Source organism: Rhopilema esculentum, chromosome 7, assembly GCF_057945365.1.
Source record: "Rhopilema esculentum isolate cy_ngs chromosome 7, ASM5794536v1, whole genome shotgun sequence".
Classification (NCBI taxonomy): Eukaryota; Metazoa; Cnidaria; class Scyphozoa; order Rhizostomeae; family Rhizostomatidae; genus Rhopilema; species Rhopilema esculentum.
Window position 1 is genome coordinate 14,360,800 of NC_142821.1, and position 15,357 is coordinate 14,376,156.

A 15,357-nucleotide genomic window follows, 5' to 3' on the forward strand; every position below is an offset into this window, starting at 1 on the left:
TAGGATGGGAAGCACTGGCGCGTGGATGAAAAAACCAACCAAGGATTCGTGAAAGAAACCGGAATAGAAAGAATTAAATTGTTTTGTAATGGGATGGAGTTATTTGCGCAAAATCACCGACTCAAATAAGGAAGCCAACACATTCACAAATGTTAAGTATGCGGTAAAACGTCAGCGAAACGGTTTTATCGGCTTGCGGAAATAAATGTTTATTGACTAAAGCTGGCCTACTCCCAATTTTTCTTGCAAATTCATTGCAGCAGATTAAATTAAAATGTTATTGATGATGAAGAAACTTGTCTCATTTCAATGAATGAATATGTACAAGAATCAAAAGTCTTTTGAATGGGTGCATATTGCCCTGAAACGCTTCAAAACCCAGGTAAAGTGTTATTCTCTCGTGCATGGCTAGTTTGCCTACCGTTAGAGCAGGAAATAGACCTGGCGCTACACACCTACATTTCTATCGTGCATTTTAAATACAAACCGAACACCGGTTTACTTCAAGATTTCTTCATTTTGTTTTTTAATGCAATTGTTGAGATATATTTATATATAACTCGTTGAGCTACAGGTCTAAAAATAGTTTTGAGGTCTGGTTAAATTAATTTATCCATCAACAAGTGAACTCGTTCAAAATTGCGAAATGTTTATTAAGCGAAGGGATTATATTTATTTACTACCAAAAACTGTTATTTATGTTAAATACCGTAAAACTGGCGCTTTAAAATTGTAACAAGAAATTAAGTGGATTTTGATCCAAAGCTAGAGGAATAATGAATGCCTTTGTTTCCTTATGAATTGAATGAAGTGCCTCATCTACACAATTTGAAACCACAAATCGCCAAATAGGATTTTATTACTTTCAAATAATCCCTGCTTTGTTTAAAAACTTAAAATGTGAATTTTTGCCAAGTATTTCTCCTTGTTAGTTGACAAATCCCAGAAACCCAAATAAAACAGTTTGCTGCTTGACCTGTTTGGATTCTAATTGCCACAAAAAGCAAATGAACACCTTAATAGGGATCTTCTTTTGTTTTGGGGTCAATCTCCCATATTTGATAATAATGTGTCCTGAGATTGGGATATAAGAATTTTCTTAGGGTAAGGAAGCAAGAGACCAACCAGTTTTATTACTTTGACATCTTTTTAGAAGTTAGACATAATTATGCAAAAAATTCTTGTCCCTGTTAAAATGCTAATGCCATGGCTGCATCTCACATTAGTTTTTTTATTTTAGCTGCCATGCTATGGGGATCAAAGCTGCTTGCAATCAGAGCAGTCAATAAGTCTTGTGCGCCAAAGTCTTATCAACCTTTCACAACACCAATTTACTGCCATTGTCACAGCTTTGACAACCTTCATCAAAGATGTCAACTATTTGGTGAGCTTTTTTGACACACACTTTCCTCTCTTTTATAATTCATTATGGAAATATGCAAGTGGCTAATTTTGTGCAGGTTTCACAGTTAAACCTTCTTGATAAGCACTAGACTCGGAACACACCCTCAAAGTTGCTAAATTATTATATCACCAACTTCCAGAAGCAGTAAGATCAATAACAACAGTTACCCTAGGAAATCAAGGGGGGGGGGAGGTAGAGCTGGAGATGGCTTGCACCCTATGTTCAATTTCCTTTGTTTACTATCAAGTCTTTGGAAATCAAAGCTATTTCCAAGAACCAACAAAATAATTATTTTTGGCTGAATTTTTAATATTTATCTTAAAAACCTTGAGCTAATCAATTTAACCTAATTATAAGATTGCCAAAGTTTGTTTCATAATATTATTCTTTCATAATTTCCATTAAGCTGTGAGTAAAATGTACAAAAGTTGAAAATGATAATTTTAGAATTAGTTGCTTTGGTTATTTGTCTATATGATGTATATTATTCTTTTTTCAGCATTCTCAGTCATCTGAACAGCAAGAAAGAATGTGTCTCTCAAACATAATTGTTTTGGAAACAATCCTACAATGCTTCAAAAAAGTAAAGCTGTTTTAGGAATATTTTGTTCTTTTTTAGAAAATTTTATCTAAATTCAAACTTTCAGATATTCATCATTCATTTTTGATTTCCTTTAAATTTTGGCTAAAAAGATATCATCCAATGGTTTTTAAATATTTATTTTTGTTCTTTAATTTTAAGTATATTCCTAATAACATACAATTTCTTTTTTCATACTGTTTTTGGTCCTTCAAAATATAGTCCAATCTTATCTTCATTACCAATTTTAGCATGTGAATTGCAATGCCGCAATGTCGGATGATGTTGTTTCCAAGCAGCTCTTGCCAACTTTTTGTCCTGTAAGTGTTAGTTTTGGTTTTTTTATGAATACAAAAGTTGGGAATTTATCCCATTAGTCAACCATTCCATGTTGACAATAGGCTTTGCTGCACATTTTTATTTCAGAAAACTTTTAGAGTAAGTCCTGCATTGCCCATTGGAAAAAAAAGAATAGTCTAATTGTGTGTATACTAATGTCATTAAGTCCTCTGGACATAGTTTTTGGTTAATAATTGTTTGATTTGTCACTGATTCAAGATGTGATTGTTTTGGAAAGAAAATACATCAAATGTAAAGTTTAAATCTGTATGTTTTGAAGACTTTAAACATTGTGATATATCATTTGAAATCTTTAGAACTCATTATAAGGTACACATTTTCAGTAATAATTAAATTGAAGAAACCCAGTTTTGGTGAGATTTTAGAGTTTCATTCTCACTTTTAAAAACAAACAAAATCAAACCAGATAAGACCAAATGTTTTTCATTTATATGTTTTCATCCTTTTTTTATTGAAGATTTCTTTCTTGTTGTGTATCAGCTTTCTTTCCATTTTTATGATGCAGTTTGCCCTTCAACAAGAAGCTGCTGGTCATTACAAAAAGATGTATGAACTTAGCGGAAGTATCTTGTCTAAAATCAGCCAGTTTCATTTCACTGCAGTTTTCAATAGAGTCATGACTAGGTAACCAAAAAAGTTCTTTCTAACACAATATTCATTTATTTATCCTATTAGTGGAAAAGTGAATCATTATATGACATATTTTGGCTCATAAATCTTTTATTTGAAAATTAACAAGGCCTGTCAAGTATTTAGTTATTTGTTTGTGTAAGTGAAATATTGTAGTGATTGGTAGTGATGTTCCATCCAAGATGCTCTGAATAGCCTAGCCTCCTTTGGAAAAATCTATACAAAAGTTATAGACAGTGTTTGTTACTTCTACTTTAATCATCAGGGTCCGGATACTTATGCTTTCAATAATTAGAGTTGACCTAGAACCCTGAAATTTTGGTTGTGGGCTCCTCTTATGAAGCCTTACACCCATACAAATTTTCATGAAGATCCATGAGGGCCACTGTGCAAATGATGTCTTTTTGGGTACACTTGTTATGGAATATCCCGTATATGAATTGTTCCAAACAAAATATAAAATTATTCCCCAAAAAAAGTTGTTTTCTTTAGTTAAATATCACAGAAGTCTTGTAAGCTGATTATTTTTTTTTAAAAAAATCAGCTATTAAGGTAAAGATATTCCCAGGATTATTTGTTTTTATTTCAAGGATTACACACTTGGCTGAGGCAGGAGAAGATGGCACATCAACAGTGGATGACATCGTCTTGATGAAATTTCTTCATGTTAACAGGAAATCATTGGTAACAGTTTTGAGTGGTAAGACACATCTACTTGGTCTTTGTATCATCATTAATCATAACCATCTTTTGTCATTTTGATTATGGTTATCAGTCAGTGACAGTCATCACCATCAACAACACCATTATATCAAATGTTCCTATTTTGCAACTCATGTTTTGGCACTTTAGTAAACTCAGCGCATAAGAAACTCATTCATTGGGACCAGACAGTACAGTTTCTTTTTAAAGGAATAAATATTGATGAGTTCGTGATGAGTTTATCATAACACGAAGAAAAGAACCAGATTTGCCTGAAAATAAATAAAAGGTATTTATTTTTACAGAAAGTAACGAGTTTTAAAGAGCAGTGTTTTTGATTCATTAAATTGAAAGCTAGTTCTAAAAACCACTGATAAGAAACTGGGAAGAATTCAGGCTCAACACTTTCTTATATTTTGGTACCTTGCTTTGAAATGGTCAGCCTGCCGTTTCTTATAATGAGTTTCCTATACACGGGTTTTTACTGTTTATACTTCATCTTTCTTTCTCCTTCAGAGGTTGTAAAATTTTTCAAATTGCTCAAGAAGCATTCGCAGCTGTCCCTGCTGAAATCTCTTGACAAGGTAAGTGTATATCATAAACTAGCCATCATAAACAAAACTTAGTAAATTGACCGTGTATTTAAAGAATACGCTTTGTTGTGAGTATGACAGGGTAGGGCATCATCGAATTTCACGCAAATAAAAACAGTCATCCGAACATGACAACAAGATCGGCTCTGTGTAGAAAAGAAGTATCATTTAACACACTTGTTAAGAGTCGTCTTAATCATTTGAGAATATATTTCTATACATGAGCTGGTCGTATAAGTTGTCACTCGGTGTAACAGCAAACGTGGCTCATCTTTTCTTTAGAAAATTAAACATCTAACATTTCAATTGCTCTTTGCCCCTGTGCATCGGATACTGTTTTGTCAAAAAGACAGCGCATTCAAGGACATGCATTGAGTATAAACATAATTTCATTTGAAAATATAATTTTCGATGAAGAAACAAATGAGGAGCAACATATTACGGTGTGGGTGTTACGAAAGATTTAGAAAGAAGTTTTATAAAAGTCGGATAAGGATGATTAAGAATAAAGAATCTCGAAACTATTGCTTTGTTTTGATTTGAAAAGATCCACTGTAATGACAATTGAAGCTGAATGCAGCCTTCATGATATAAGGATTATTTTTTTGTTTTCAGATGATCTGGAACTGGATTGAGAATTACCCTGAGCAATTTGGAGCTTTGTACAGGGAACAACAAACCCAGCTTTCGGGTAAGTTTAGACATTGTAGTTGGGTATTTTTCATATTGGAGTTGTTTATCTGTTGCTCGAAAGATTGGAAAGATTAAACGCTAATTGGCAATAGTTTACTTTTAGTCAGTATAATTGCTATTATTATGATAAATGGTATTAAGTCTTGCGAAAAGGTCATCTTCTGAAGTGAAGTAGATTTATCTGTTTAGATTTCGGAGAAGGAATTAAATTTTCTTTTTCCGAAAATTTGTGGAAATCTTTCGTTTGTGATTTTTTTCTTTTTTTTTTCTACGAATTCCCACATTCGTTTTTAGTGGTTTTGATTTTTGATATCATTAGAATGGATTATGTCCTTTTTTTAGCATACGTAAGAAGTGATTTTATGCAGAAAGTGAACACCTGCACATATTTGGTTGCTTCTCATTGAAATATTTCACGAAACGCGGATTAGAAATCCCTTAGTTAGCAATGCAGAACAGTATGAATAAGGGGCAGTGTGGATACAAGATTCACATCATTCTTTAGATATTAAAAAAGACAACTCAAAATGGAAAGTTTTGTTTATTATGACAAGTTTATTAAATAATAAAATAGAAAGACAAGTGAAAATTTTGAATTTTTCCAAGTATTAAAATAAAGAGCAACATTAAGGTCAGGTCATCCAACCCAATTTTCTCATTACCAATAAAACCTTTTGGTCAACTGACAAAACGAACGAGCGTATCTATAACTGAAGGCAAAACATTTGGCACTAAATGAATCTCTTTTTCTGCTTGACAGATGTCAGTGACAAGTTGTTTGTCGTTGTTGATGTTTTCTCTGAATCTTCAAAGAAGCGCTCGGCAACTTGGCCTGTTCAAGTGATGGTGCTTCTGTTGTGTCAGGTAAGGAAACTTTATGGTAGAAAGCGATCGAATATACAGGTGTTTGTAGCTTGGAGGGGGTTGAAGCTTCGTATTCAAAGCTGTTTCGCTGCGTTGAATTTGAGGGTTTTTTCCGACTCACCTTCAGGTTTGAGATTGTGCTTCTTTTGCCCTATGATTTTATAATTTCATTGGCCCATTGTTAAAATTTTAGCACTGTAGAGCTTTACATTGAAAATTATTGTTTCAACAAGAAAGCTCTAACATACATTCAAACTTTGAACCAGAAACTTGAAGGAGAGATTGAATCCAATATATTTTGTTGATATAACTGTTGCTCGCAAAGATTGCCTTGATATTGCTATTGTGTCTCACTTGATGAATAGTGCCAGTTTAGGCCTATTCGTTGTGATGCTGTCAGACAGTGTGTCGTTGATGTGGTACATTTAATTTTCATGCCCTGTCATTACACTCACTTGCAGTGTGAATTTTCTGTTATTTTTGGGCCATATACTTGTCAAAAGCATTCTTGTTAATTTTCTTTGTCAGCAATCTGTTCGAGAAGCGGCTGGTAATGGTGAGCTATCGAAAGGGCAGAATTATCTAAAGGTAATTTGGAGATCACATTATGTTCACTCCATGTGAAGCTTTCTGTACAATGGCATTTATTTACCTATTTATACAAGTATGTACGTAAACCTCTATAAGCATAAAACGTTTCATCGCCCATCAGCAATTCTATGACGTTATTTTAAATTTTTCACGATATGAAAATTGTCCATAAATTTTACACCATTCTGCATCTACCAATGAAATATGAGAATTACATAAATTTTTTGGCTCTTCTTTCCACCTACATTTCATACAATTCAAAATCAATCCTGTCCTCAAACCTTGTCTCAGTAGTACAAAGTAGTACCAAACCTTGTAAGTTTATCGCCATTTTTTTTGTAGAGAACATTTCTGGACAACCTGAAGAAAGCCCTAGTAAGCGGCAAAGCTACTGCCGAAAGCTCAGTCATTGCGTGTGTTCAACTTTGCAAAGCATCTACTTATATAAACAGGGAGGATAACGTCGTGTGCTTTCTTGTCGCGGAGGTTCTCAACGAGCTTAAGGTAATTTTAGAAATTTTTCCTTATCATGTTGGGTTTAAGCCTAAGTTTCTGCTTTATACATGTACACTTTGTTAAGTGTGTTAAATTTTGCTCTAATTCTGTGATTGATTTTAGAAGAATTCTGAACGTGAAAGAAACAATGAGCAAAACGGAAAATTCCAGCGAATATTTGAATCAAAAATACCATATTCATTACAACTCGTTAGCAACAAAATGGAATTCAAATGATTAAGTTATTATCAGTGATAGCACCAGGAGTAACTGGGCTAGTTTGATATTCTTTAAGTTCGATACTATATCAGCTTTCGTGATGTTTGTGTTTTTGGTTTAAATATCTTATGTGTATCAAATTGAATTAAATTGCTGGGAGTAGACTTAAAGAGCAAGACATCTTTTTTCTTAAACCTTGAGTTTCTCGCCTAATTTGATCATTAGGCAACTGAAAACCACTCCCCAAACTAGATTTTATGTCAAATATGCTATTTAGTCATGTTCCCGGATATTCGAAAACTTTCTTCAATTATTTTTGTTGATTGAAGTAGTTACCTATTGGCTACTCGGTAATTTTATTGTATTTTTCTTTTGTCTATTCAGATTTTTTCTCTTTGAAATCGACCACCCAAAACAGTGAGTGCTATTCAACCCCCTGCTGTGAGAGTTTGCCCTCTTTTTGAAACATAAAGATGCTGATCAATTATTGTTTTCGTTACCTTTTCGTGCTATTCTTGATTTTTTTTGTCTTTTTAGTCCCTGCTGTTCAATTCCTCAAGGACGTTTACATTCTCCCAAAGCGTCTCGGTTGTTGATATCATGACAGACTGCTTTGTTGCCAGTTTTCGCATCAATTTTCGTAACAATCAGCATTTCGAAGTTTGCTTCCAAATCGACGCCCCATTGACTTTCCAGCTGTCCCTGGTGAAGGGCCTTTACCGTATCGTCAAAGAGGTTCGTGATTTTGCGGTTATAACACGCATTTTATAAAATTGTCAATTTTTATAAAGTAGATTAGCTTTTTGTTCTCCTCAATTCTAAGTTCAACATTTCAAAATTTTTTCCTCAAATTGTAATATCTCTTTGTGTATAGGAAGCTTTTTCACAAACTAAACAATATATCAAGAAGTAACCAATATCTTCCTTCAAGCATTTTGTAAAAAACTGCGCTAAAAGAGAACAACTATCTCACATTTTTGAATGTCTGAATGTCCAAGCACAATTTGCATTAGCCAAAGACCTAGGGTGAATCTGCTTGAGAATCGTTGGTGCACCAGCGCGTTTATTGGCTGTGATTATAAAACCCATCACAAGTAAGGTCTTTTTTTCGTGTTGGTATTTGAAAGATCCTTTTATGCTTAAACCCACGCTGGGGGTGGACATCGCTGATTGATCAAACAAAGACAAGTTGGCCATTATCCGACATCTCATACTAAGTGTAGTTTAGGAACGAAGGCTATCGAGCTATTTTGAAGCGATTTATTAAATTTAAGGAAATTTCACCATCATTGTACCAATGTACTATGAACATTTGCTTTTTGGTCTAGCTTATTTATCTGCGGCTTGTATCAACGTACATGTTAAAGGCAATAAAATCCGTCACTTCCACTTTCTTAATGAAACTGAGATATGATTTGTCTCCGTGGAAGAGGTCTAAGTTTCGTACATTGTTCTTTTCTTAGAAACCGTTAAGGTGGTGGCCCAAAGTGGAAGTATTGTACAGCAAGGCAAATCAGCTACGAGCTTTGTTTCAGGTAATGCTTTGTATTTTAATGAAGAGTAGAGACCAATTGATCGGTACAATGCATTTGATAAATCACATTGCTCGTTGTAATATAAATTTTTTATCTTATTTCACATGTTATAATTCACCCTGCTTTGAATAATTTCTCTAAGAATATTCTTTTTTGAATTTTTTCTCTATTTTCGTTAGGCCTCGATTAAAAAGGTGACAATGGCAGATGGGCAGGCAACAAAATCTTCGCATCGCTCATCGGTAGGTTTCATCGATGAAAACTTGATTTTCAGGGTGCAAAATTTTCTTTTGTACATGAATTATTTCTGGTGTAAAACGAGTTTTTGAAAATTTATGCTATTAAAATTAATGTTTACGAACAATCGATGTTTGAGAACACCTTTTGTGAAGGTCCATTGCAAATTCTAAAAGTCTTACAAAAATATATTTTTAATCAAGTCTGATTAATAAATTTTTAGTTTTCTGTATTTTGGGCAATTTTGCTTAGCACTCGTTTACCGTCCACTTGATCAAAGTGGCCATTTTCTCACAATGTCAAGCACTTTGCACATTCTTTGTCAATGTTAGGACCATTTTAAAATAATTTGTTCATACCCTTCACTCACCTTCACTGAATGAACAGCTAGATCCATATGCTTTAAGGGCGTTGATAGTTCGCGAAAGGAAAGTACCGAACAACGGGACTTTTGTTTACGTTTGAGCCAGCGCAAGTAAAAAAGGCCCACAGCATATTATGCAGCTTCCAAACAAAGATACTATTATAGAGCAAGCGAGGTTGTTTATCCAATTCTTTTAATCTTCTTTAGATGATGAAAATCAAAGACAGGAGGAAAGACGACGAGGCTAGTCAGTTGCAAAAGGAGGCCCAGTTGTTGCTGTGGCTCGTGAAGCTGTTTAATGCAGACCCAATGCTCGCTTTGCACGTAAGCAATTTTTGCCTTGTGTGCCTGGCTCTTCTATCGATACGACCAAGTAGAACCTGTCGCTTTTATTAAGCGAAATATGCACAGGAATCAATTCAATTGCTGAATTTAGATTTAGATTATTAAATGTTACATATGAAATGTTAATATCAAATTTGTAAATAGTTAGCTAAGAAAAATCATTTACATGTAGCATAACTGGGCTGTAATGTATTTTCCTTAGTTTTTTAATGTTGATATCAAATTTTCCGATAAATAATTAAACATCGCCTATTTTACTTTGCTTGTGTTGATACAAAGTCAAACACTTTCTATACCCGCTTGATTTCTCTATGCCCGCAAGGTGTCTTAATGGGTCAAAAAAGTTGTGCCTCGATAACCAGCTCAACTACTTTACACATTCGATCCACTGTCTCTACGTATCCTATTCATGTCAGTACTGTTAGTTTCATTAAGTTAATCTTTCTTTTATCCTTCAGAATCCAGAGAGAGCTGGCCACGAGATCCAAGCCAGCTCCATGCAGTTTATGGACGGTTTAGTTTCTGTTGCAATGTGCGACAATATTCCTGACGTAGCTGCGGAGGCAGCAGAGGTAAAAGTGACTTTATTCCTTTACTCTAAAGTTAAACAGGAATCGATTGAATGGTTCTGAAAAGATTAATGTTTGCAGCACACAGGCCCGTTAGTATGCTTAACTTTGAGAAATAGCAGATAGATTTAAAAATCAAATTATTTTACATTCAGCCAAAAAGCCATCATTTGCCGGCATTTTCGTATCCAACCAATTTGTTTCTTGCGCTTTCAGCCGTGGATCTAGATAGCTATAAATTCAGTTTTTTTATACCTCGCATTCTTTACTTGTTGCCTAAGCCCATTGAGAAATGCCAAACTTTCCTCTTTGGTTGCTCTTGGATATCATTAATAATTTTAATTTCAGACATTGATCTGTTTGCACTCAACGGACAATGTTGAATTGTGGAACCCTGAAGCCCCGATTGCCACATTTTGGGAGATCAGGTATGCGATTTTCCTTAATATGCATTGGTTCAGTACCATGGTGCAAAAATTTGTATCAAATTTTATTCAAATAACGGCAGTTGTGAAAACCGAGAGGATGATTTCACGTTTTTTAAGCTATGATGTATTATACTAAGGAGAATATCGCAAGTTTTACGGCTGTTCAAAAGTTTGGTCCGCAAAAGTGCCCAGTTTATCTGAAACTACCATGGATTGGCAACACTTCCTTGCAATTTGAAAGTCAGATTAAACAGGCCATCACAAAATGTTTCTTTGCTTTCCATCTCCGTATTGTTTACAGCAATAGGAGAGCCCTTCCATTCATTCAAAAGGATTGCGTTCCTACCAACCAAAAAAGTTTCGTTGTTTATGAATTCATGTGTCAGTGTGATTCTGGCTTCGTAGGACGCACAACCCAAAGGTTGGGGGATAGGATTAAACAACATGTTCCTTCCAGTATAAGAAACAAAACTACCCCTCAAAGAAAACAGCCTCCTCGATCTTGTAGGTCTAGAAACACTGTTAAAACAAGAGATTCTGCCATCGGTCAACATCTTTAAGATAACCCAGATTGTGCAAAACTCTATAATGACGACATGTTTCAGATATTTCGCAGAACCCGTCGTCTTTCCATCTAGAAGTTTTGGAATCGATCTACATACAAACGAAAAAACCGTCATTGTTTAGACAGAAGGAGTTCGTTTTCTCTTTTGGACTCCAGTGGTAATTTTTCAATAGGCTCGCGGCACTGATTGGTCAACTATACCGGTCTTGTGCTTGCGTTTTTCTGATTGGCCTATTTCGATCCACAACTGGGTATATATTTTCCATCTTGTTCTTTCGGACCCTTATTCTGACGTTTTATGCTCTGAGGAGTGTCAGACAAAAAAGCTTTTAGCCAGTATGTTGTAAAATGTTTGCTTTTTTCAAAGCCATTTTCAAGTTCTGTACCGCCCAGAAACTGTTAAGCTATGATAATGGGATATATACTTTGAACAACATTATCTGGTACAAACCGGATGTTCAGTGTATTTTTTTGCGAACTGCATGGATACCTTTTTTTGATAATAATTACTTGTATTTTTATCCATTTCTGGGTGTAAATCGAGGCACTACATTTTAGACGATCGTTTGTTCGCTGTTCTTATAATTCTTTTGTTTATTTCCGCATTTCAAGAAAATAAAGATTTACAGAATGTCCTATTATTGGTTAGACTAGACTAGACTAGAAAGTATTTATCTCGCCATGTAATTTTTATCTCCTGGGAGCATTTTTACCCGAAACGGTTTTCAACTTCGTATATTTGATAAATATATTTTGTCTTTGTAGCTCCCATGTGATTTGCAACATTGCCGAAAAACTTCAACAGGAAAAGATATCTAATCAATTGAGCAAAATGAAGTGGCTTCAGCAACTTCTAAGAAAGAGAGTCCAATTTCTCAGAAAACACAAGGTAAATATTCTTTTGGTGGTTGTGGGTCCACAACTGGGTATATATATTTCCTAGCGTAGAGTTTACTAAATTTTTGCTCTTTTCAGAGCCATTTTCAAAACACAAGGTATGCGCTTTTTCCATATCTAAATTATCAAACCTTGTTATGTAGCAGAGCGGTCGAGGGAGGGCGGGAGGTGTCGGGCATTGCCATCCGTCAATGGAATGCATATCTTTATTTTTTCAACGGGAGTAAGCAAATTTCAATTTACTTGATTCCATTTTGAACTGTTCTTTTGGGTTATTCAATGGTGAGTTATTCGAGTTGATTCTCAAGCAAAAATGAAGCCAATAAGAATGTAAGTTTAGTTTTATTGCAAAACAAATGAGCCGTTTACAAGACTTGCTAAGTTCTGTAGATAGCATATTTTCTTGGCAGTTTTGATTATTTCATATAGATTGTTGGTCTTTCATTGCAGGAGCAAGCGGCCATTGGGACTCACATATCCGTTTGCGCTAAAGCAATATCGAAACTCGAGGTGAGGGTCTGATCACAATCTGGATAAATATCTCTCTCTGCATCATAGGTGTTGTAGGCTAATGAAAATTACTGTTTATCAGTCTGTCATAAAGTGCTCGATTCCGTATAGACAGAGCTGCACACGCTATTTGGTGTATTAGAACCGCCCAGTTCTATACACTGAATAGGTTGTATAAATAATAATAAATATAATAAATAATTTGTTCAAAAATGGCATACTAAATGAGCGTCTAATTGCTATAAAGAAGCTAATTAAGGCCAACTATCTATGAAGAATTGGTATAAAATAATTATATGGTACAATGTTAAAAATTTTCAAGTTATAATATTCTAAATAAAACCTAACCCAGCAATAAATATTCTACATAATCTACAGTCGCATTCTACAGGGTGTGCGCTTAATTCTTTTTTAAATGTTGCCAATGATTGGGACTCTCTTATTTGCCACAGTTTTTGACCTAAATATCTAAGATTATTTTTAGTTCGCAGATCATAATGTACATTTCTTGTTTCAAAAATCTCACTCATGAAACTAGGGTTTAGGTTATGTAGCAGGCTAGATATTTTCATGATGTTGAGATGCGACTTTTAGCAATCTTCTTGGTTGCCAGCTTGGTTTAAGTATTTGTTGTAGTTAGCGTATTGGCAGGGAACTGCACGGTTGTAGTTTCAAGTCAAAAGGAAATCGACTTCTTAATATATCAGCAACTATTGTGAAGTAAGCTTTGGTTAATCAAGGTAGCAGCTTAGTAGATCTAGTTCAAGCATGATACAATTGTCAATAGATCTAAGTTTAGGTGCTTCTAAAGCCCCGTCCAAACGCTCTCGACTTGGTCGGGCTCTAGTATTCACAAAATACGCCTACCCACTGTGTATTCAACAATAGCTTCTTTTTTAGGTGATATTTCTAATGTCGCTGTGGAGCTCGGAACAGAACTTAGTGCTTTTGTCAATGGAATGTTTTGCCTTGCTGAACGAAGAGGCTAGCCTCGTGATGACGCTGGATGGCAACAACCAGATACATCCTCCTCCGCTGTACACCGTGTATTACAAATTTGGCCACGAAAGTCAGCAGGTGACTACTGGTCGGGCTGCATTGCAGAAAAGGGTCATGGGTATTTTGAGACAGGTGAACGTAGCAACTGCAGGAAACCTCGAGGTTTGTGATGCCATCTTGACTTAGCTATTTTTCTTTCACTCTTTGTGTTATGTCGGTACAGCCAAGTTTCTGCCAAGTCAGCCAAGTTGTTGAGAGATGGTACAGCCAAGTTTCATGCTTATGCCACAATTGTATTTATATCATTAGAATAAGCCTTGGCACCTGTGTTTATATTGTGTTTCGTCCTAGATACCAAGTTCAAAGCAACAGTTTCAATCATTCATGAATGCCATGTTTATGAAGGTTCTTTAACAAGGTTTTTTCAATGTCATGTATTTCAGTGTGTGTAAAACATTTTTCTCATTCAGGCCTGGGAATTGACATTGAATCGCTGGCATAAGTTGACACAAGCCTTAGTCCATTATCCTGTGAAAGAATTTCCTCCAGTCGAGCCTTGTAAAATGACGGGCCTTAAGAAGACTGGGTCGGGTGTTTTTCCGCAACTACCAAATGACCTTCTCGAAGTAAGAACTCAAATACTAGAATTTTTCTTCAATATGATATACTGTAATGTATCGAAAGAACGCTCTACTTATTATTGTTGTCAAGACCATTTCATGCATGGTTGTTTAGTGACCCACTTCAAGATTGCGTATAAAGCTTTCCTTTGTTGAAACGGTTAATGTGCCTGTGAAATGAAATTTTACTCAAAGTTTTTTTAAAAGAAATTGAAACTTCTATGTGGTAGAATCTGCACATTTACTAAAATGAATTAAAACATACAATCTCACAAGTTTGATTTCTTTGTGCACTGGCCTAGGCTATACTTTGTATCATGCGTCAATGATGCCATAGGCGACTTTTTGTGTCAGCTGATTTTATATCTCTTTCTTTGCAACTAGATGTATCTTGCTGAGTGGACAAACATGACTGGTTTCTTATGCTCTCTTGGGGGAATTCACGAAGAAAATGAACCAGGGTATGTGTGAAATATTAATTTTGCTAAGAATGTTTACAGTTTATTGTGATGTTAGTTGCTTTACTTTCATTTATCTGATTGTTTCAGTTTATCTCCTTTCTTTCTCCTCCTTTCCCCCAACTGAGAAACGGTTGTTTAAAACCAAAGATGTGGCTGGTGCAGTGCTCATGGATTTATCAAAAGCATTTGATTGTTTACCCAATATACTTCTACTAGCCAATCTAAAATCTTATGGCTTCAGCGACAACGCAATGGAATTTATATATAGTTATCTAGATAAAAGAGTACAACGAGTAAAAATAAACTCAGATTTTAGTGATTGGATGGAAACAAAGCAAGGAGTTCCTCAAGGATCAATCTTAGGCCCTTTGCTTTTCAATATTTACATAAATGATATTTTTCTGCATTTGAACAAAAGCAACTTATGCAACTATGCAGACGATGCTGGCTCTAGCCAGGATTGCTTCGTATATGGACGAATCTAAGCGAATTATTTTAATGAAAACGTTCATATTATCATATTTTAATTATTGTCCTCTTATTTGGATGTTTTGCAGTAGGAAAAGTAATAATCGAATAAACCGGATTCATAAAAGAGCAATGAGAATAGCTCATGATGATTATGAATCAACTTTTGAACAACTTTTAATAAAGAATAAAACAATAACTTCTCATAAGAAAAATTTACAATATCT

At 34.9% G+C, this 15,357-nt stretch overlaps 1 protein-coding gene across 1 annotated transcript in view; it reads left to right on the forward strand.

Moving 5' to 3' along the window:
• The window catches only part of LOC148960061 (neurofibromin-like), a 45,724-nt gene continuing 30,367 nt past the window's right edge, over positions 1–15,357 (forward strand). Inside the window, exons 1-22 of the mRNA XM_089109241.1 lie at positions 1–382; positions 1,241–1,384; positions 1,905–1,988; positions 2,237–2,305; positions 2,851–2,969; positions 3,566–3,675; positions 4,194–4,261; positions 4,886–4,961; positions 5,724–5,827; positions 6,356–6,415; positions 6,761–6,922; positions 7,670–7,867; positions 8,596–8,667; positions 8,847–8,909; positions 9,476–9,592; positions 10,072–10,185; positions 10,531–10,610; positions 11,941–12,064; positions 12,523–12,582; positions 13,483–13,743; positions 14,052–14,207; positions 14,586–14,662. Coding sequence (XP_088965367.1) covers positions 314–382; positions 1,241–1,384; positions 1,905–1,988; positions 2,237–2,305; positions 2,851–2,969; positions 3,566–3,675; positions 4,194–4,261; positions 4,886–4,961; positions 5,724–5,827; positions 6,356–6,415; positions 6,761–6,922; positions 7,670–7,867; positions 8,596–8,667; positions 8,847–8,909; positions 9,476–9,592; positions 10,072–10,185; positions 10,531–10,610; positions 11,941–12,064; positions 12,523–12,582; positions 13,483–13,743; positions 14,052–14,207; positions 14,586–14,662 — 2,387 coding nt within the window. The 5' untranslated portion in view covers positions 1–313. The remainder of the gene's footprint in view (positions 383–1,240; positions 1,385–1,904; positions 1,989–2,236; positions 2,306–2,850; positions 2,970–3,565; positions 3,676–4,193; positions 4,262–4,885; positions 4,962–5,723; positions 5,828–6,355; positions 6,416–6,760; positions 6,923–7,669; positions 7,868–8,595; positions 8,668–8,846; positions 8,910–9,475; positions 9,593–10,071; positions 10,186–10,530; positions 10,611–11,940; positions 12,065–12,522; positions 12,583–13,482; positions 13,744–14,051; positions 14,208–14,585; positions 14,663–15,357) is intronic.